This window comes from Agelaius phoeniceus, chromosome 1 (genome assembly GCF_051311805.1).
Source record: "Agelaius phoeniceus isolate bAgePho1 chromosome 1, bAgePho1.hap1, whole genome shotgun sequence".
Classification (NCBI taxonomy): domain Eukaryota; kingdom Metazoa; phylum Chordata; class Aves; order Passeriformes; family Icteridae; genus Agelaius; species Agelaius phoeniceus.
In genome coordinates this window covers 78,120,186-78,142,465 of record NC_135265.1, presented here as the reverse complement: position 1 = coordinate 78,142,465, position 22,280 = coordinate 78,120,186, and the positions used below count along the sequence as shown (strand labels likewise).

At 35.2% G+C, this 22,280-nt stretch overlaps 1 protein-coding gene across 11 annotated transcripts in view; it reads right to left on the bottom strand.

The window, feature by feature from the left end:
• Positions 1 to 22,280, bottom strand: part of CDH18 (cadherin 18) — a 492,864-nt gene that overhangs the window by 30,431 nt on the left and 440,153 nt on the right. For all 11 annotated transcript variants that reach the window (XM_077181943.1, XM_077181942.1, XM_054641162.2 and 8 more), the window contains 2 exons: positions 18,690 to 18,943; positions 5,477 to 5,613 (listed from right to left, as the gene is read on the bottom strand). In XM_077181943.1, coding sequence (XP_077038058.1) covers positions 5,477 to 5,613; positions 18,690 to 18,943 — 391 coding nt within the window. The remainder of the gene's footprint in view (positions 1 to 5,476; positions 5,614 to 18,689; positions 18,944 to 22,280) is intronic.

The window sequence follows — 22,280 nt, the reverse complement described above, 5'->3', positions numbered from 1 at the left end:
CACATATTTAAATTGTGAGCAGGGTTTGTTGGCACTCTATTTAAGTGCATTTAAAAGTTATTTCTTTGAGTAGTTTTTTGCAATTACTTTTTCCTGATATCCTTTCCATAGCACATAGGGTATTGCATAGTTTGTCAATTAAGTACTGCCCTAACTCAACACCTTGGCACATTTTCCCCTGAAGTTCATAAGGAATATGCATGGCAAAGTAAATACAGAAGATGTATTAACAAAGACAAATATATTTGTTTGGTTGGGTTGTTTTTTTTTCCAATATCTGAATTTTTTAACACCTTGGAGATTTATGGGCTTTTTTTTTTTTCTGTAAAATTGACTGCATAATGATGTCTCTTCAGTATTTTGATTTCTAATCCATTATGGTGTCAAAGCTATATATATATATATATATAGGATCCTTTAACGTGGTAATTTTTTGCTGACTCTTGATTGGATTTCATCAAGTCTGGGGGATCTGACAGAACCTGGCTTGAAACATCATTATTTCAGTTCTCCTCTTCTATACAGCCTCTCCACAGCTTTACAAATTAGGAACTCTTTATTGTCCCTTCAATCACAAGTTTTTGCACCCATTGCATTCAAAGTTGGTCCTTTAAGCAAATAGAGGAAAATTGTCTCATTTTCTATTTTCAGCCACTTCAAAGCATTTTGGAGACATTCAACAGCACCACAACTTGATCCCCAAACTGCTGATGATCTAATAAATCCAGAAATACATTCTACACACTGATAAAATAACCAGCTGCATAAGAGAAATATGTGACAACTTCCCAGTTAAAAGGTACCTTTAAAATCTTTAAAATATAAGCACTTATCTTGCTTTTAAAAAATCACATTTCTAATTAGAAGCACAATTATTATCCATTTACATGTCAGTATTTTATGAACTCCAATAACCTTTTGATGTTAACATCACCTGAAAAACATCAAGAAGCTGGTTTGCTCAATTTTCTTCTTTTATTTTCTTCTCCATATTAAAAACGCAGTTCCCAGTATCAAAAAATCACAGAATCATTGATTTTGAAGGTGCCTCCATAGATCTGCAAGTCCAACTCCTTTTCTCAAAGCTGGGTCCAGAGTGTACATTGCTCTTGGCCATGTCCAGTGGGTTCTGAATGTCTCTAAGACAGAGAATCCACAACCTCTCAATGTGACCTGTTCCAATTTTTGATCAATCTCACAGTAAAACAATTTTTCTTATTTGGTTTAAATGGAATTTTCTGTGCTTCAATTTATGACATTGCCTCCTGTCATTTTACCAGATACTACTCAGATGAGTCTTTCCTGATGTTGATCCTCTTTAGTCACCTCTTAGACTCCCCCAACAATTATTTAAACACATTGATAAGCTCCTGTTGAGCCTTCACATCTCCAGGCTGAGCAATCTGAGCTTTTTCAGCCTCTCCTCATATGAGATACTCCAGTCTTCATGATTTCATGCTCCTGCACTGGACTTAGCCCAGTAGGTCCATGTCTTTTTTGTATTGAGGAGCTCAGATCCTCGTGCAGCCTCACCAGGGCTGTATGGAGGGGAAGGATCACTTCTCTCAGCCTGCTGACAGCAGGTTTTCTCAACCAGTGCAGAATGGCATTGGCCTCCATTGGCCACAAGATCTCATCACTGGCTCACATCCAGATTTCATCCACTGGGACCTCCACAATAACCTTCTTTCAAAAGCTGCTTACCTGCCAGTTGGCTGTGCATGTGAACTGGTGCATTGGATTATTCCTCTCCAAGTGCTCAACTTTGCATTTCCTGTTATTAAATATCTCTTCAAGATTTAATTTTCCTCTCATCAATCTCTCTTCATTTCCTGTTCAGCCATTTCTCTAGCCTGTTGAGAGCTTTCTGGTTGTCAACATGACAGTCTGATGTACCAGCTTTTATTCCAGTTTTGTGTCATTTGCAAAGAGAGTGAGAGTGGTTGAGAAAGCACTCTATTCCACATATCACGTAATTAATGAAGAGGCTGTTGTATCCTGCGTAAGCCACCAGGAATACTTCCTAGTGATTGGACCCCATCTGCTATCTGGGCTGCTGGTTGCAGCCCTTTGAACCTGCCATTTCAGGCAGTTTTCCATCCACTTCACCCTTCAGTTATCTAGCTCATTCTTCTATGTGTCTTGTTCTTACATGAATTTCTCTCAATCTTCCTTAATTCTTTACAGCTAGGGAGGTAATTTTGGAATTTGAATCACTCCTATCATTGAGTGCTATCATTATAATGAATTCTAATTGACAGATTCTGTTAGTCCTTAAAATAGCTCAGCCTTAAGTTTTTCTACTTCCAGAGGGACAGACTGTGTTCTTGGTATTACTATGCTATGACTGTATTTCTTTCCTCTAAATCAGTCTTTCATGTGTTATAAAACATTGTGCATTTGCTCTGTACTTTTCTATTCTCATTGCTCCTGTCAAAGACTTCTTTAAAAACCTTTACTAGAATCAATCAAACTATATCTTCTCCCTCTTTCAAATAGACTTTTCTAATCTTTTTTCAAAGAATTCTAAGTCAATTAAATGGTAATAATTCTATGTGAATCTGTATTTTAAAGTATTAGTACTACTGTTAGTATGACTGCTCCTTCCCCCTGCCTCAGATTTAGTCTCTAGATCCTTCAACATAAACTATAGTACTACTTTTTCACCTTATTTCCCTAACACTACAAAGAGATTTCAGGAAGCACCACTATTGAGACAATCAAAGCAAATGCTTCTGGACACAAAAATGCTGCTGTTTAAGAACAATGCATGTTAAAGAAAGAAAAGGATTGCCCATTAATTTTTATAGTAATGGTGTGCTTTAAGAAATAAGAGCACAAACAGAAAAAAGCCTGTGGATTATTACATCAGCATTACTCCTACAGAGCAAAGTGGTAGGACTTCCTCAGATTTCAGAGGACACTTGACCAATGTAGCCAGTATATATCACATACAGAGAGGAAAAGTGAAATTAAATATCTTATGAAAGGTTGAGAAAGAATAAGATTGAAGCATGAAGATATCACACAATTGGGGGTAGAAATATAATGTCGATTCTAAATTTCATTTATGTAAAATAAACCCGGTTACAAATAGTGGCCAAAAGGATGATAGGTGGAAACTGAATTCCATCACTGATATGTAGCACAAAGTGCAGAGAGGAAAACACTTCAAGAAACTAACTAAAATCAACACTTTATACCCACAGAGCACCTCTTGTTGTTGAAGGAATATAATCTTTATGGGCCTTGGAGGTTCTGCTGTGTTCTTGGCCAAGCACATGATATCAGAAACTGCAAATGCCTTCTGCTGTGTCAGATAAATTTGAGGAATACCAGCCCCACAGCTAAATAACATTTTTGTCATAGCCTTTGACTGATATTTCAGCTTTAGTCTTAGTTTTGCAATACCTTGTGCTCGAGCTTAAAAGCAAAAACCATAAGACCAGATATGGGACAGATAGCACTTAAAGGAAGAGTTTTGGCCATACACAACATATGCTCCTTGCTCCACCATAAATTCATTACTAAGTTCACAATGGATTTGGAAGAGAACAGTGTTTTAATTTCCAAAATACTGCAAAAAACCAAAATGTTTGAGGAAGTAGACACAAGGAAAGGCTGTCTGTCATTTAGGCTGCCTGTCAGTCTGTCTGTTATCCATCTCTTCCTCACTACTATATCTTCCTTTTTTTCATAAATGAATTGTTTTTCCAACTGACTCCATAGATTTACTTATTTTTTCAACCCCAACTTTAACTGTAACAAAGGCAGTGCAAGGGACAAAAAAATCAGATTTGTGTCTTCCTGTCAAAATTTGCACCTGAAACAGAGACTTCTAAGCAGAGCACCTAAAATTAACAATAAAAAGAGAAAAAAAAAAGAAAAAAAGTATAATTCTTAAAATTTATTCCATTCTGTTTTAGTTATAAACATAATCCTCCTTCTTCATACTATTCTCAGTATGATACATGTACCAGCACTCTTTTGATTATGTGAACGAAATAATGTGGAGAAAGCTATGTTTAAGTTTTATGCTATTGAGATTTCTTTCTGGAAAATTATATTTCAATGGTTTCCAAAAAAGGGACTCATGAATACTCTTTTTTTCAGTGTCCCTGTGTAGCTTTTAAATTTTGTTGGGTTTTTTTTTTTTAATTAACAGTATGCACCTGGTTATGATTAAGCTTTAATTATATTTTATTTCATGCTGAATTCAGTTTTATGCTGAACTGAAATGACATTCTATATATGTCAACACTGTCAAGCACACAGGAGTGTTAGTGTTTGCTTTTTCAAGGAGCTAATCATAAAATTCTAGATCCCATTATTTACTATAGGGAAGTACTTAGCCCAAAATGTCAATTTATTTGTGAATGTTGGTACAATAATAGGAAACAATTTGTTGTCTTTATGAAATAAATTCATGCTGTTTATTGTGTAGCATGTGCAAGTGCTGTAGTGGCAGAAGAGATTAAATTTTAACCAAGAGAGGAAACAGATGAAAGCAGACCAGGCTAAATAATGTCAGTCGGACCTGTTAGAGGTAAAACCTGTGTTTTATCATTATTAAAACAAAAAAAAAAAAAAAAAAAAAAAGAAGAAAATGAATATACATGAAAGCATTTCACAGTTTTGATCAAAATCACTGCCACTGAAAGTTGGTATCATGAACACTGCTTAGGAGGATTGAATCTATCAATCCAGAATGGGACTTTTTTTTTCTTCATTTGCCTTGTTGAATTTTTTAGATTTAAAACTTTGACCATGGAAAAATAAAGACCCTGCAATAAAAAAGCTAAAATGAAAAGTTCTTTAAACTCTCCTTGCCTCAAGAAGAAATAAATATTTGTCTCATACTCCTCAGCCAAATGGCTTTTGATCATTGCGGGGCTTGTCTGAGGCAATGGAGATTCACCAAAGTTAGAGGACTTTCAAATGCACAGTAAGTATTTATTATATCTTGGTAATTTGCCTATTAAAAGGCCAGAAACATAATCAGAAACTACTAGGCATCTGTGAAATATAAATTAACATGGGCATACAATTGGCATGCAATTTGCTAAAATAGTAGATGGCAGATACAAGAAGGAAAGATTAATTTCTCAGAAGTACTAAATAGTGTTAACTTCTAAGACATATGAATTGTGAAACATAAATGGCACAAACTGTTGATTTTAGGAGAATGAATGCTTAGAAATGTTGCTGGGTAAGTTGGCAGCCTTCTGTCCCATGCAGAGAAATCTGGTAAATTTACACAGGTGGACTCACATAGGCATGTGATTTTGTTTAATTGTTCTCTGGAGTTAGAGTATTCACAAATACACAGAAAACTCTCCTTTATCTGGACTAGCTAAAAACCCATTGCTGTTAAAAAGAACATAATATATTAATGTAGTCTTTCTCAAAATCTGAGAGTGATTATTTTCCTTTCTAATTTTTATTTTTCATACCATGTGCCAAATAAATTATTTACCTATCTCAGAAGCAGCCACTGTGATGTTGTACCAAGGTGTCTCCTCTCTGTCAAAGATCTTGGCAGTCTTAATGGTTCCAGTACTAGCATCAATGGTGAAATACCTATCTTCTTCTGTGTTATGATCAATGAAATATCTATGAAGAAATACAACAATAAATATATATTTGTTTTAGTATATATAATCCAAAGTAACAGAAAGCTATATAAGAATATTACTTTCAAGCTTTTAAAATCACAGACATTTAAAAAAACAACCTGAAAAAAATCTATAATTTGGAGAAACCCAAAGTAATACTGTATTTAAGTTCTTTCATAATCTTTTATTTCTTTTGATATATAACAATATTTCCACCTTGAGTGACAAAGATATAAATTGCTAACAGGTGGTATTTTGCACAGTAGTATACAACCCTGTCAAAGGTAAGATACACATGTATTTTGACTAAAAATCATGAAATGGAAAAGCAGAGAAGAAAGCAGAAACTAGGATATTATTATTCAGCTTATTTGCCTGTCACTGCAAAGCAGTGTGATCAGCCTTGGTTCCTGTTTCAAAGCATGCCTCGCTGACATTAACTTGATGACAAGGTGACACATAAGCCATTTGGAACATCACCCTTACAGAGAATCAGAAACATCTGGTTCCCAGAGCAGCCATTGACACTACCCTAGAAGCAAAACTAAACTCCCCTGCATTGCTCCCTTGGCTTCTGGGCACTTTGCCTAGCAGGGAAGCTAAAAACCTTGAAGTGGGTAATGGAAGGAGAGGGAAAGAACACAAAAGAAAAGATTGACAAGACTTTTCTCAAAGCTGGAATTATTTACAATGGCTTTTAACGAATGAAACAATTACTCAACCCTTCCAAGCCTTCTTGACTAACTCCAGAAAAAATAATTTCCTTTAAAAAAGGAAAAATATTATTTTATATACCATAACTACTTTTCCTGATAATTTTTCATTCCTCTTTTCATTCTGTGAAATTCCATATATATCTAATATATGGAAGGCATATAAAGGTCAAAATGATTTATTTGTCCCATCCAATTGCTCTTATTTTACATTACCAGAATGTAATTCCTAGCTAATAAAAAGAGTGGCACGCATAAAATTTGCGAAGCACAAAACAATCAAAAATAAGTTTTATTTTTCTCTCAATGTACTTATTTATACCAGTTGTGTAAACAAAAAGCAAGCAAACAAACAAGTACTTAATTGAATGATATGTTAAAGGCAGAAGTGATGTGAAAAAGTAAAAGAAAGAAAGCACTTAGGGAAAGCAGAAGTCTGAGTGAGTCACCTTAACTGGTCAAAGGATTGGAGACTCAGTGGAAAAGCCAGATAGGATTTGGTGACTTAGGGTAGATCTTCCTTACTGGAGAGAACCTGAATCCCCCTCTCCTACTTGCAAGAAGTATTTACATCTGCCTTACAAAGTGCTGACTTGCCTTTTGGAACTCCCGATTTTCTTGCCATGTCTCAAGTATTTTCAGCAGCTGAAGAACCACAGATCAGTCACTAGAAATCAAAGTATACAAACCTAGGATAGAATATCTTTCTTTTCGCCTGTTCTCCATCTTTCCTTTCAACAACATGAGGAGTGAAAGCCCTGCTGAATACCTGCTGGAGTTGTTGGAAAGACAGCAGACCTCAGTTCCTACCCATTTTACGTTTTTCTGGAGCAAGGATTGTCCTTGCTGTTTCCCATAAGCTAAGTCAGAAACTATTTTGCAGTTCATTATTACCAACATTTGAGAATACCTCATTCCAAAATTTACCAGAAGTACCCAATAAGACACTTTGGATATGCAAGATGGCAGCTCAAGTTGCTTCAAACAAGTGGACTAAGAAGATCATGATTATGTAGGTGATGGAGTTTTTTTTTAAGAGTTTAAGTCAGGAAAATTTTTTCAAAGGACATTATTCACTGTATCGCTAACTGAATGGGAGAAAAGCAAAAACCAAAACAGTGATGTTGCCAGAAAAAAAACCAAAAAAGCTAGTGAATTTAAACACAGGTCATTGCAGACACACTTCTGAAAGTTGGTGTGGCTCTCCATGTTTGGTAAACTCAGGAGAGGAATTAAAAGAAAACTCCTGATGAAAATTCATCAGTCACTGATCATGAAATGCTAGATGGTGCAGACATCCAAAGAAATTGATTTTACTTTGAGGAATATTGGAATCCTCTGAGGACACATCAAAAAAAAAGAACTAAAATTAACCACACAATTATCCTCTTAGCATTATTGTATGTGGTCCTATTTGTGCAAGCTATAATCACCTCTTTAAGACTGTGCCAGTCTCAGTGGAAAACTTGTATCTCCCATGTCCACAGATAGCATTGCCTTTAACTATTTATAAAAACTTCAAGACAGAGTGGTATCAACCTCTAAAAATCCACAAAGCTGCCATATTTGCTACAGAGTCATGTTGACATCTGAACTTTGTCCAGAAGATACATGCTTAAGGAAGAGAAATGCCCCCATGCCTTACACCTCATGCTTGGCAGCATAGGAAAACTGAACTAGGAAAAATAGTTGGAATGTTTTGATCATTCTACTATTAACACAGAAATAATGAATGTTTGGTTGTGTTGGTCAGTATAGATACACAGATACACAAGCATCTTGTACATGATGAACTAGAAGGTTAAAAGAGAAAGTGTGGGAAGCATAACTGTCCTTCAGTTTTCTTGGAGACCTTTTACTGGTAGAGTGTACAATCAGTTATGCAAATATAAAATTTAATTACTTCTCTCTTAGTATAGCTTTGTTTTTCTTGACTCTAGGAGCCTCCTGATAACAACAAGGATTATTTGCTGAAAAAAAGAAATCAAATATTCTTTCCTGACCTGTTCTTATGGAATATGTACTGCAAATCCAAATCTTATAATGCAAGAGTCTCATCCTGCAGACATTAATTACTCTGGACACTCTTTGTTTATTATCAACATCAGGCAGTGACTACAGTGACTATTTTGTTAGTCATTACTGTGCTGACCACAGGGCCATAAAAATAAGGCTATGTATTTTTTGTAGACAGTTGCTTAAAAATAGACAGAATTTCATATTGGACTTCAATGAGAAAGAAACTTAAATCTATATGAATGTCCAGCTGCTGTTGTGTGTATACAACTTATGAAAAAATGTTACCTCTTCCTCTGAGCAAAGTACAGAAAAAAAAAATCTGTCCCAAAAATTAAACTTGTGTAGAAAATTTATGCTTGATTTTCTGATAAATTGTGATCATCTAACAATTCATTTTCATAGACATATTGTAAAAGATGGTATTTTTTCCTTTTTTTTAATAGGAACATCTTTTTCCTATATCAGTTATTTAAGTGTGTTCCACAGAAACTCAAATCCCCATTTAAAGAATTTAGGATTGAATTAATAACTTCAATTTTATTTTCTGTGTCATTAATGAGAACAAAATATACCTGTAGTAACTCATTTTACTAACACTCTTACTTCAAATTTTGCTAAAATAATGAATTTTTTTTTTAATTTTTCCATGAAAGGGAAGTAGCACTTCCCTTTCATGCGCTAACTTTTACATACAGTTTGAAATATTCACAGATTAACAATTATTTTCTTCATCATTAATGAATAAGGGGGTGTACTTTCTTAGGTTTTCCCATGATTAAAATATTCAGCTCTTCTCCTCCACTCCAGATTCCACTCTTCTCCACTCCACTCCTTAAAACTGTTTTGTGCATCACATCTAAAGTAGCTATTTGCACTTCTGTTCCCCAACTTTCATTAACATGTCAGTAAAACAAGTTACAGAAGATATTCCCACACAGTAGAAAACCTAGAAATGCTAGTTCTGCTTCCAACAGCTTTAAAAATATTTTGTACAAGAACTCTCTTGGTAGGGCAACTCATTTTTGTCCTGTAAGAGGACATTTAGAACAAGTTTCAATGCTTTTACAAAGTGATGAACAATTTAGTCCTTTATAAATATTAGTCACTCATTTATCTACATGTTGAGAATAAAGACCGGATATATACATAAATAGAGCACATTCTTGAGCCAAGGATGCTTAACTTAAGCTTCTGAATTTACTTCATCTGATTTAAAAAAATTACTTTCATCTGGATCATAGTGGCAACAGACAGTCATTCCCTTCTGCTCCTACCCTTCCCTCCACATCTACTGATCTGCTTTTCGATGCTTTTTCTAGACCACAAGAAGATATAGTGCAAGTTTTGAATTTCAAAGAGTGATTTCAAGAGAGATTTTCCACCTTAAGTCAGTTGATAGCTTCTGCTCACTTAGAATGCATTAATTCAAAAATTAATTTAAAATATCCATTTGAGATATTTATTTATAGACATTTGCTCATGACAATGCCATGTCATAGCATGTTTATAACCACTGCACATTAAATCTGCACATCAGAGCTGCATGGCACATGTTAATAAAGAGACTTAATGAAGAGACATGCCTAGATAGACAGTTCTCCAAAAACTGTTTACATGCAAAGCAGCAACAGAAACCAATCTAAAATAAACTTAATTAAAAACAATCATGAATATATAAAACTTAATAGTCACACTATCTGAAGATAATCTGAAAGAAATTAAATACCAAAACTGAATCCTGCTAACACTGGGAAATGCAACATATGCCATGTTTTTATTAGGCAATCTCAGTGAATGGAAGTGCATTCCCAGCTCCATCCATATCCTTCTGACCAAAGCAAGCCACTGACTCTTCTGGCTTCGTTCCTCACCTCCTGCCTTTTAGTGAAGCAGTGAGTCAGTGATGACAGATATTCTCCCATTTTTGCTGAAAACTAAAAGCATTTGCATCAATTAGGGTATAAAGAGAAATATATATGAATGATGACCCTTTGGCAGAAGGTCACTATGGAACATACAAATCTGCTTTCAGTATTCAACCTGTCAGACTCCAATAATGCAAAGACTGTTTAAAATGGAGAATTTCAAGGGTCCTAAAGTAGTATAGAAATATTAATGATCTCCAAACCTTTTAGGAGGGCTTCTGAAGCTAAAAGGCATAAGCATTTTCAGAATCTCTCTACCTAAATGATTGTCTTATTATTAACACCGGTCTATCACTGGATAGACAACAGTAACAGGTTGTTACTGTTCTAGTATGGCTCTCTCTAGTTACTGTGTTTTTAAGGATGAACCTTCATCTAAGGATGAACCTTTTAAAATAGTTTTGAGATTTTAAGCTGTTTCTTTCTTTTTTTAATCAAATCTTTAACGTACTTATCTTTTTTTTATGTTATTTTTAATTTATTACCCTATTTATCAACTGCAAAAATGAACTCTGTTATATATTTATACCTTGGTTGCCAATCTCATATTGATAATAAACTTCCAAAGACAAATTTTAGCCAGATTTCAAAGATCACAGTACTTCCTTGGACTTTGGAGATATAAGAAAATAGTCAGATCTCAAATAACAAGTGAAGCTGCTTACAAAGAATTACTGAAAAAGTCCATGGGAATGGAACAGAACCTTGTACAACCAATTATATCTTTAAAGACTTATCAGTTAAAAGTCAAGTGCCACTGTATGGAAACCTGTTCAGTTAAAGATTTCAGCAAGAAACTTTACCAGAAAGAGATAAAGTACAGAAATTTTTATTTCATTTTATAAAATGTCTTAGAAAAGGAAGAGTAAGCAACTCCATAGAGTGAGAGAAGGAGGTATACCATGACAAAGACTGAGAGAACCAACCAGCTGACACTCTGTCTTTGACCAGCTGGTGAACAACAAGAAATGGCCCATGCTGGGACATAACTTGAGTGTGTGCCTTTTATCTTCTCTCTGCCTCCTGAGAGAAGCACACATGAGCCTGGGAACCAGCAGCAAAGCCTTGAAGCCAAATGAGGTGGTGGGGAGACATTCTGTTGCCATGACTGTCTTGCACTACAGTAGATCCATTCCGGGGCCAATTTATTTCCCCATAGTTCAAACAAATTCAGCCAGGAGAGAAAAGCAATTGTGAAGTATGAGTCAGAAGTCATGCCAATCAGCAGGTAACCAATTTTCTCCCTGCAGCATGTCTGGTACATTACGGAGACATTAGATGTTCCAGACCTCCTTGGCAGAAGACTGCTACTGAGAATTACAGCCTTCAGCTGTGCTTGCCAGGTGTGAAAATTGAATACATTTGAAGATAGCTTGGAGAAGGTATCCCCTCTGTTTACTATTCCTTTGCTTTCTTTTCAAACAGATGTAGCGTAACTTTGAGAAAGATACTGTTCCTCTCACAGCATTTAAAGGAAGCTGATTCAATATGCTGTTCCTGCTGAGTTCTCTCTGGTGCTGGCTGCCAGCTGACATCCACCAGCTGATCAGCAGTACCTTGTTGTTTCCATACAGGACTCCTGGCTCTCATGCTGAAATCTCAGCTCAGCCAGAGTGGCAGTGTTCCATGTCCTGGTCCTAGAGATGTGAGTTGCAGGATCCCAGGGGACACAGGGGAATTCACAGCAGTGAAACACTGTCTCCTAGGAAAGTCCCTGAGAGGCAGCCACTGCTGGTTTGAATTTTATGCAGAAGTCAGCTTCCTGCTCCAGTTCTTATTCCTATCCTCTAGCTCACCTTGAACACAGGAAATTTGAAACACTGTTCATTTGAAGGAAATAAATGTCTAGTTATTTCTAGACACTCATCATTTCTAGCTAGCAGTTTCTATCTGCATGTGTTAATCAGTGATCATTTTTCCAGCTAATCGTGCCAGTCAGAGTAGGCTAAGAACAGGCCACACCCTTCAAGACATAATTCAGCATTCAAAGCAAAATAAAGGTTTGTCTTCTTTTCATGACTTTATGAATTTCTTCATAGGATTATTACTGTCCAAAATAATTTCAGGTAAATGTGTTGATGGCAGAACTATATTTTAGAATATCTGAGTTGCTTTTTATTCAAAATTAACATTCAGATGCTGATAAGCAAAAAGGTGCAGTGTTACATGAGAAACACTTTTATTTTCCCCTACAAGCAAGCCATAGCTACAGCTACTTCTTTAAACCTATGCCTATTTTTTTACCTACCAGCTAAAAAATGGTATTCTACTTACATACTATCTTTTTTTTCCCTCTACATATTATACACTAAACCAAATAAAACCAAGACTGATAGATTTATGCCTATTTAGGCGTAGGCATGACCTTATCAAAATGACTATACTCTAGAGACATATGAAGGCTGACTCTAAAACCATAAAAGACTAAATGTCTGAGACATTCTGAAGTCAGTAAAAATTCTAGAAACATAAAGATGATGTTCTGGTATGAAAAATCTGGTTCTCATTGTCAAAAAGTTGATCTGATGGCGTTTCTACTCTCAGCTCTCAGGGAAGGATGGAGGTGGCTCTGGTTGATGTGGGATTCTGACCACTATCCTAAGCTGGATTTTCCTAGTCAGAAGAGCTGTCAGAACATTTTACCAGTTCCTGCTTGAGGACATGAACATGCTTGTTACTGGGAGACCTAAGACACATAATTTGACAAGAATCAAAACTAATTTGAGGCCTCAGGGGACAAAATAGCAAGACAGCTCGCACCTCAACACTGCAAAGAAAGGTTTTATAATGTTTTCTCACTCTGTAATCAGGTGAAGCATTAGTGAAGAAATTGAAGAAAAATTCCCATCTCTCTCCAGCCATTCAAAATAGGGTGCTCTTCTTCTGTCTCAGTTTAATGACAATTTTAGAGAGAACACTGGAAGATCATGATGGTGTTGTGCTTTGAGGTCTCCTTTGAGGAGGGCAGATTTCTTCCTTTGTCTTTACCAGCACAGGCCTGGCAGAATCTGGAAAATCTCATATATTCTCCCCCAGGCATATGAAGGAGAGATTATCACTCTACATGATGGCACTGATCTCAGCAAGCTGCCCTAAGTACAGCCAAGAGAGAGTCATAGACTCATTTAATCATAGCCTGGGTGGGAAGGGATCTTGGATGTCATCCAGTTCCGACCTCTCTGACATGGGCAGTGAGACCTTCTCCTAGACCAGATTGCTCAGAGCCCCATCCAACCAGACCTTATACATTTCCAGGTATGTGGCATCCACAACTTTCTGGGAAACCTTTTTCAATGTCTTACTACTCTCACAGTGCAGAATTTTTTGCTAATATCTAAGCTCTTTCAGTTTGAAGCCATTCCCTCTTGTTCTGTCACTACATGCTTTTGTAAATAGTCCCTCCCTATCTTTCGTGTAGGCTCCCTTCAGGTATTGGGAAGATGCAATTATGTCACCCCAAGCAGTCTAACAGTCCACCCATTCCATTCATCTCATCCCAGTTTAGAGAAAATTATGTTGTGGGGGACTGTGTCAAAGGCTTTACAGAAGTCCAAATAAATGACATCTGTAACCCTTCCCTTGTCCACTGGTACAGTCACTCCATCAGGGCCACTAGACCAGTCAAGCAGGACTTGTCCTTAGGGAAGCCATGCTGGCTGTGCACAAGACAGCAGGAAACAAACTGATTTTATTCCTCTTATATGACATTCAAAGAGCAAGTAAGGCAAATTAAAAAACCTAGGAGAAGGGACTTCTGTATTTTTCAGAAGGGGAGCAGCCTTATCCCTTCTCTCTGCTGAGAGCATAGAGACTGAATTGATCTCAGAGAAGGGGGAGGTAGGAGGGAACCTTAAAAATATAATTTAATTTTCAGCCCCTCCCTTAGATCCTTTCATGAAGTTGTCTTGCACATCCCTTCAATTTGAATCACAAGTTGAGGTTTTACTCTACCTCTAGCAAATTTAAACTTTACATTAGAAAAGATTTTTTCCCAATACTTTATATCTTTAAGACTTTGAGAAATAATAATGGGAAAGCATAAAACTTATTGGTTTTTTTCTTTCATCTACATATAAGCATGCCTCTTAAAATACTGTTTACTGAAAATTAAGATTACTTTCTAAAATATTCACCTTCAGATGAATCTAAAAGATGACTATGTTTTACAATCACTACAGCAAAAGTTGAAATAAGTTTCTCTACTGAATACAGGAATTGAAGACAAAATTCCTACGCCACATTAATTGTTATAATCATATGCACCAGTAATTCATTAATTTTTTAGTATTCTTACTGAAAGAAGGAAAGAGAAGTTTGTCAATTTAAATCAAAGTAGTAGAAGGGAACTATGAATTTATTGGAGCCTCTACACACCAGGTGTGGTGTTGGAAAGTTTTTGCACTCATTAGTATATGCATGTATTATAACCATTATGATATATCATCCATTTTAAGGAAACAACATAAGACCGTTAGAAAAGTGGGAAGCAGGATCCTAGCTGAGATTGTACTCTTATTCTTCACCAAACTAGCACAAAATTAAAAGTCAATTTTTAGGACAAAAAAATTATATATATTAAAATTAATTTTTAGTACAAAATTTAAAAAAGAAAAAAAATAAAACCAAAACCAAAACCAAAGCAACAGGTTTATTTATTTTCTGATTTCTGTTTCCTATAGCTGATCAATCTTTGTGAATAAAATGCATTATAGCAAGACATATTACAACCTGATTAGGGTCCAACAGAAAATTTACTTGAATTCCAAAATATTAATATAACAAATCAGTCTTCCAGGGACAAAAAAAAAAAAAATATAAAGCTGGTTTTAGCCAAGCAATTGTAGACCTTCTGAAAAGGGAAGATGTTTATCTTTCTTATTGTTTGACACTGCTGTCACAGGCAGAGTCCTGATCAGGATCTATTCACCAGAAGTTTTCTGTTAGATACCAGGAAAAGAAAAATTCTTCCCAGAAATGCAAGCAACCTAAGTTAAACATAATAAGTGGGTGTAAAAAAATTACTACTGGAGGGTGCAGAGGTCTTATCGTTAATGCTCAAAACAGTGATTTACCTCCTGTATCACTGCATGACAAAGTAGCACTCAAAGGAGTGGTCTGATGTTACTGTATTTCTATAATGGGATGTCTTATTTCTCAAACACTACTCTTAAGTGTATAAAGTTAGCAAAAGCAAAGGCTTTCAGTTCTTCATAGTACGTTATCAAGCCCGGAAGTTATTCTGGGGGAGCTGGTCTATATCATGGAACTACTTTCACTATTACATCAGAGCTGCAGAAAGTGTTATGGTCTTAAAACTACATCTGAGCTCTTTTCTGAATCACTGCCTTGGAGGTGGCTTGGGGAACAGCTACAGCATCACGTTCCCAAAAAACATTCCACTGGCAGCAGACCAGAGGCAGTTGGAAAGCTCCAAGGATCATGTGGAGTATGAGCTGTGCCTGGGCGGACTCAGCACCCAAGGATCACCACCTACAGGAGGATGTCAGGGTTTCAGGAGGCGCTGCCCTGCCCTGAGGCAGCACTAACAGACAGGTGCCTTGCCAATTAAAAGCTGTTTGCACCCCTAATCACCACACAGGTTTTCTATGTATGATTACAGAAAGAAAGAAAGAAAATTTCTAAGTAGATATACAGGGATTTAAAATGAATAATGGACTAAGAAAATATTGTAATTAGAGCATTTAATAGTCATGCTTTCTTCCGCATTGTGTGGGAAGATACTTTTCAAGATCCACTTGCACATCAGATATTATTATAAGATGTGACTTAACGCTGACCTTTTCAAGCAACAAAAGATATGAGTATGGAGGCAGAATACTTGACACAAAGCAATGAAAGCGGATTAGTTTCTCATAAATGTTCCAACAGAGCTGTAATACCTGTGAATGAATGACAAATAAAGATGTTTTCTGTTGATTTAGACAATAAATTTTAGGTAAATTTTAAAGTGATTTTCAAACTACTCAAAACCCCTTTATATTTAAAATTAATACATTATGAAGTTTTACTATATTTATTTCTTATGCTTTCTATTATATCTTGCTTTTCATATTTCAGTAGAATAATAATCTTATTCTAAAACAGAGCATTTTAAAAAGTTTCCCTGAAAATACATTTCTATATTTTTAAAGAAAAAAAACCATCAATCAGTTTGAAAAGAAAAATCCTTTTGAACAGTCCAAATGGCCAGTCAGAAAAGTACTGAATAAAAAGACCCCACTGCTATTAGCTACATTTGTTATTACAGTTCTGCTGGGGTTTAAAGACTAAAACACTAGTACAAGCCCTGGCAAAAAGTCAGTGCCTTCTGAAGACTGCTCAGCTCAGGAACAAGATTAAATCACTGTGATGAAATTGCAGTGAGGAAATAAGGACAAAACCCACTTTGTCTCCCTCTACTGATAGCAGTAGATGATGCTATTTATTTTTGTGTTCAGTTCAAATAACCTAAAAAGATTTCAGCACTATTAATTACCTCAACTATACTTCAACCATTATTCTGTACACAAGAATTGTTCCTGCCATCAAATTAGACTGTTACTTAATTAGGCAGTGAACAAATCAGAGCACTGTATCTCTTTCAGCAGCTGAATAGCAAAGTGAGATGGTTTCTACAGTGTGTGCCTAAATGCTTCATCAATCTCATACACGGCAGCGAGTGTCCTCATAAAGTGGAAAGGATGCACAAGTGGATTAGGAAAGGCTGATAAGCAAATCACTGCTCTGTATCTTGCCCTGTAGCCTCACAGTATTTGGAGATGTATCAGAGCCATTTGGATAAGAAGTGCTGTTCTGTTACTCCCCTGCTACACAGAGATCAGCAGGTCAAGTCCTATCTCTATCTATCTTCCCTGGAGATTGTGGTCTCTGCTTTCTATGAAAAGCCCTTGCCAAACCCCACCAACATGTAACTAAGTGAGAACTGGCTCCCTTCGGGTCTTCATGGTTTGGTATGTTACGTTAGCACTATAAATTTTTCTCCTCTGAGACATAAAGATATGGAAGAAACAACTCAAAATATATGTCAATTGAGGTAAAAACATGATTGACAAAAGTAAGAACAATTTTTTCTCTCAATTATATTAATAATATGGATACTTAATATTCTGTCCTCAATCACTGGTTACAAATACAAGTTTGGAAAACAAAAGGGCAAATACAAAAAGTTTAATATTTGAAAATATTTTTCCTTCTGATCCCTCTGTCTCCAAATAACTGCCTGTTTCACCCAGAAAATCTACTTCTCGCCTTCCCAGGCTTTGTACAAACTGCTGCTTTTTCCCTTTTGCCAGATTTATCTCCTTCTAGACAAAATTGTTATGGGCAACAGATAGATGAATTATGGACCAGTTAGTCAAATATGCACTTACCCTTCTTACTCCAAATTTCCATGACAATAATTGGTCTGACTCTGTTAATAGCTTCAGAATCATAGTATTAGAGCTACAGGAATTTGGCAGCTATTTTAGCAAAATTTTATTATGTATGTTACAATTTAGGCACAAATACCATAGTGGAAATTTTTCAAGGGCAATAACTTGCCACTAAGAAATTGCATATATTGATTATCTGACACAAAACATTTTGAATCTTAGACTATTATCACAAAAGAACCATAAAATCTGATGTCTTCATTGCTCTGAAAAGATTGTTTCACCTTAATAAGACTATTACACATACCCAGCAGACTTCAACTCAGTCAGGAGACTAAATCTTCTTAACTACCTGAAGAAAAACTGCTTTCCAAAGATATAATAAAATGATTTTTACAAAGGCTATATTATTATGTCTTGGAAAGGAAAAGCATCAAAAATGTTTTTGCAGATATTTTTTGGAAACTTTTTAGATCTACTGCCACCTTTGACACATAAAGTTCATATATTGTTCCACAAAATTCATTATTGCACATATTTGATTCTTTTGATGCTCTACTGAAGCTGAAGCATGTAACAAAATATTGGGCTCATCCTTAACCAACTTTTACAAAAATGATCCTACTTGTCTCTAAAAGGAAGACGTATCTAAACCTATTGCTGTCTTGCACAAGCATCTGGGACAACTACAGTGAAATAAGTGTGCAGAGGGCCAGTGCAATTTTGACAGCAGGGGGAAAACCATGCTATGATATTTTAAAAATTTACAGTAGGACACCATTGGAAAATCAGGCCTTTGCTCAGACCAATCATGGGAATTATAGTGCCAACCAAATAAAGGATGAAGGTTATGTTACTAAATTTAATCTATACAGCCTAATCATGACACTGTTCTGACCTATGTTTCCCATTATGTACGAAAATAAACCATGTCCCTACATTCCAGATCTCATTAACCATTAAGCTTGTGAAATTCAATGTCACAATTGAATAATTAATCCCTATAATTTGGATTTACTATACCTCACTAAACTGTTTGCAGCATCAGGATCATGTGCTGTTACTGTGCCAACAGGAGTCCCAATCTTTGCATTTTCATAAACTTCCATGACATAGGAAGGCATAGTGAAGAGCGGGGGTTCATCCACATCACCAACGATGACCTTCAGCATCGTTACATCTTTGAATGGTCCCAAGTGCGAAAAACGAAAATCCAGGTGAGTATTTGCTCCTTCTATATTAAGTGTATATGATTTCTTTTTTTCATAGTTGAGTGGCTGTTGGAAGAAAAAAACATTTCTCAGAGACATTCTGTTCTCCAGGTTAGCCTGCTAGCAATTTAACAACATCTTTTCTGTTTAAATTAAACATTTCTTCATGTCACTGGAAAGGGATGATATTCTCTGATATTCTGGCAGCCACTGTCATAGCTTGTATATAGAAGGATATAAATAAAGCAGGATGGTTTCAATTTTTCTCTGCAACAGAATATTGAAAAAGATACTAGTTTTGGAAATAGCCCATGGTTTGGAATGAGCCTCAGATTCTATTTTTCTGATAATGTAGTGTCTGAATTTTGTCACCTTTTGGTTTTAATCAGTAAATTCTAAGTCCTGAAAAAGGTAGAGACTGATGTATCCTGAATTAAAATAACTTCACATCTTAAATAAAAAAGTGTCATAGATAGCGACAGGGACATTAAAATTCTTTTGGGCATCTCTTTTATCCTCAAATGAATAAAAGCAACTTCTCACAGGAAAACACTCACTCAATGTAAGAGAGCAGATGTAGACTGTCTATTTCCAACAGTTTAAAAACATAGTCATATCATTGAAAGAAGTTGCATATGCGCATATTTATTTTTAGAACAATAATTTTTATTTCATTTATGGCATGGCAGAATTCCACTGATACCAGTATCATTCTGTGAGGACATGATAGTCTATCTATCAAAAACTCTTCATCCAAGTTTAAAATGGTATTTCCTGTCACTCCAAGGAGTGGCAAAGTAATATGTTAGGCAAGACATACAAGGAACTCAATATTTATGGCTTTTCAGTGTCAGTGTGCATTTTGTAGATGAAATCTACAAAAAATTTGACTAATGGTGTATAAGAAAAAATGGTCAGAATTTATATACACTTTATATATTTGTTTGATTTCTCCTTTGTATACTTAAGGACAATTAATTCATTCTCTGAACTCTAATAGTATAAGTCTTTTGTGACCCTCATATTCTCTGTTTCCCTTTCCTAAACGTAAAAATAAAAAGTTCTAAAGGCATGGAAATTTACCATAGCCTGGTAAATCTATTACTACACAAGAAAAAACAGCTAAGTATGCTACTCAAGTCAATTCAAAAAGAAATATGCATTTAATAAATTCTAACTCAGATGTCCATTAATTTTTTTTTTGTTATGAGCAGCCAAGTATTGACTAGTGATTTTCATTTCTCTGCAGCATGCATATTCTAAGAATAAACAGGTTTAAAATAGGATTGCAACTTTTATCTTTGATGTCTTTTTGGAAAACTCAGTTTATATTGACAATGACTGAATTAACTTGTACAGGAAGACTCATTTCTCTCAGAAAATATGTAAGGAATGACACAAAGTCTTGTAGTTACACAAACTCTTTTATCTAGTTCTTTGATTAGACAATAATCAAACACTTTTTAAAGGGAAAAATCTATGCAGATAATCGGAAAAAGCTGACATTTAAATATAGTCAGAGTAGTTTTTTGCTTTCATTTGTTTTTTTTTCTTCCTATAACATCTCAATCATTAGATGATTAGTAGATAGTTAGTAGATATAAGATGGGAGACAGACTTGTCTTGTGTCTCTAAATATGGAAAAAAATTCTGTATTTACTTAAAATTATCATTGTCTGAAGATCATTGTCTTCCCCAGAAAGAAAGCAAAACATTTATATTTTAGATGAATTAAACAGAATTTTTGTTCATATTTTCTATTTTCCCAATTAATAATATCCTTTCATTACAATTACCAACATAACTTCAGCATGTAGTCATTGGCTATTATGATTTTCATGCCAAACTGAAAATGCCAAATGTAGCTCAAGTGACCAGTTATAGGGTTAACTGGAAAATGCTGCACTGCACTATACTGCAGTTTGAGTTTCTAATATGAGACTCCCAAAAGGAATCTCATATTAGGGTAACTGCAACTCCCAAAAAGAGTTACAGAATTTTATGGGAAATAACTATCTGTTTCTTGAACATTTCCAGTTTCATTATGCAAAATTGATGAGACATGGGCTGTTAGACACTTTTTCTGGGAAACTTGAATGATACTTGCTGACTTGAGGTCAGGAAAGTTCTAACACATTTTTCTGAAAATCATGACAAAGGGGGCGCATGATGACCATTCTTTTTTTGAAGGATACAGAGAATAGTAGCTTTTACTGGGCTATTTGTTTGGGTTTCCTCCAGTTTCTTACTCAAATGAGGAAATGCATGAGGTAAAGTGGAAATACTTCATGACAGTTTGTAATCAACCCTTTGTGGAAGGATCTTTGAGACTGAAAAATGGCTCCACAGGTTTGTCAATAAGAAAGATAATGAAAGTACTGGATGTTTTGGGTCAGCCCAGAATGAGACTAAAAAAGATTGTAACACTCCTAGCCTTTGCATACAAATAGAGGCACTGAAAAATTTTATTTATCCATCAGAATCTTAGGTAAGGAAATCTTTAATATTTGGATGAGGATTTCAGGTCATTAGACACAATAATATATTTACTTCTGGCTTTTCTGATGTGCCTACTGTAAATTCTTCTGGAGAAGTACCAGAAGATAAGTCATTCTATTTTACTGTTTTAGAAGGCACTGGTATCTGATATGCAAAACCAAAACACTTCTGTCCTCAGTTTAGGTTATTTATTTTGGGTGGGGTCTCAAAAAATTCAGCTTGAAACCCAATCTAAATTAAAAGCAATTACAGCACACAGCATATAATATACTTATTTAACTGCATAAAAGATCTGAGTAAAAAATAAGAAAATAAAAGTAAAAAAAAACAAGATCTTTTTTTAATACTGTAGAAAGGGATAAGGTATACAAGGAAATAATGGAGGTATTGTACACAAATTTACTTAACTTTCAAGTGTCAAAGTTCTGCTCAACTGGAATATAACATTTCTTAAGCAAAACTTACCTCCTCTTGTCTTGATGTAAAAATGACCTAAATTATTGTCATGTGTACATAAAAGAACAGGCAACGCATGCTATTGTCATATTCTAAATAATAATGAAAAATTTTTTGAAGCTACTTTGCCAAAACCAGTAAGAAATGTGATTTAACAAAGTTTTCTATGTCTTTTATTTTGTTGGAAATTCTTCCTTTCTGCTTCATGTTTTGTGTATTAATAAATGTTGTAGTTAATGAACAGCAGCCATGGTGAGGGTATAATGCTCATTTAAAGAAGAAATACCAGATTATGTTTTTAGCTATAACAAGGCCATCATGAAATAAATTCAGTGGTATAAAAATGACAGTTTACATTTATGTGGTTGAAAAAGGTGGGTATTACATAATCTTTACAAAAGACACTGAGTTAAAGCTTTTTAAGATACTGAAAGAGATCTTTTAAATA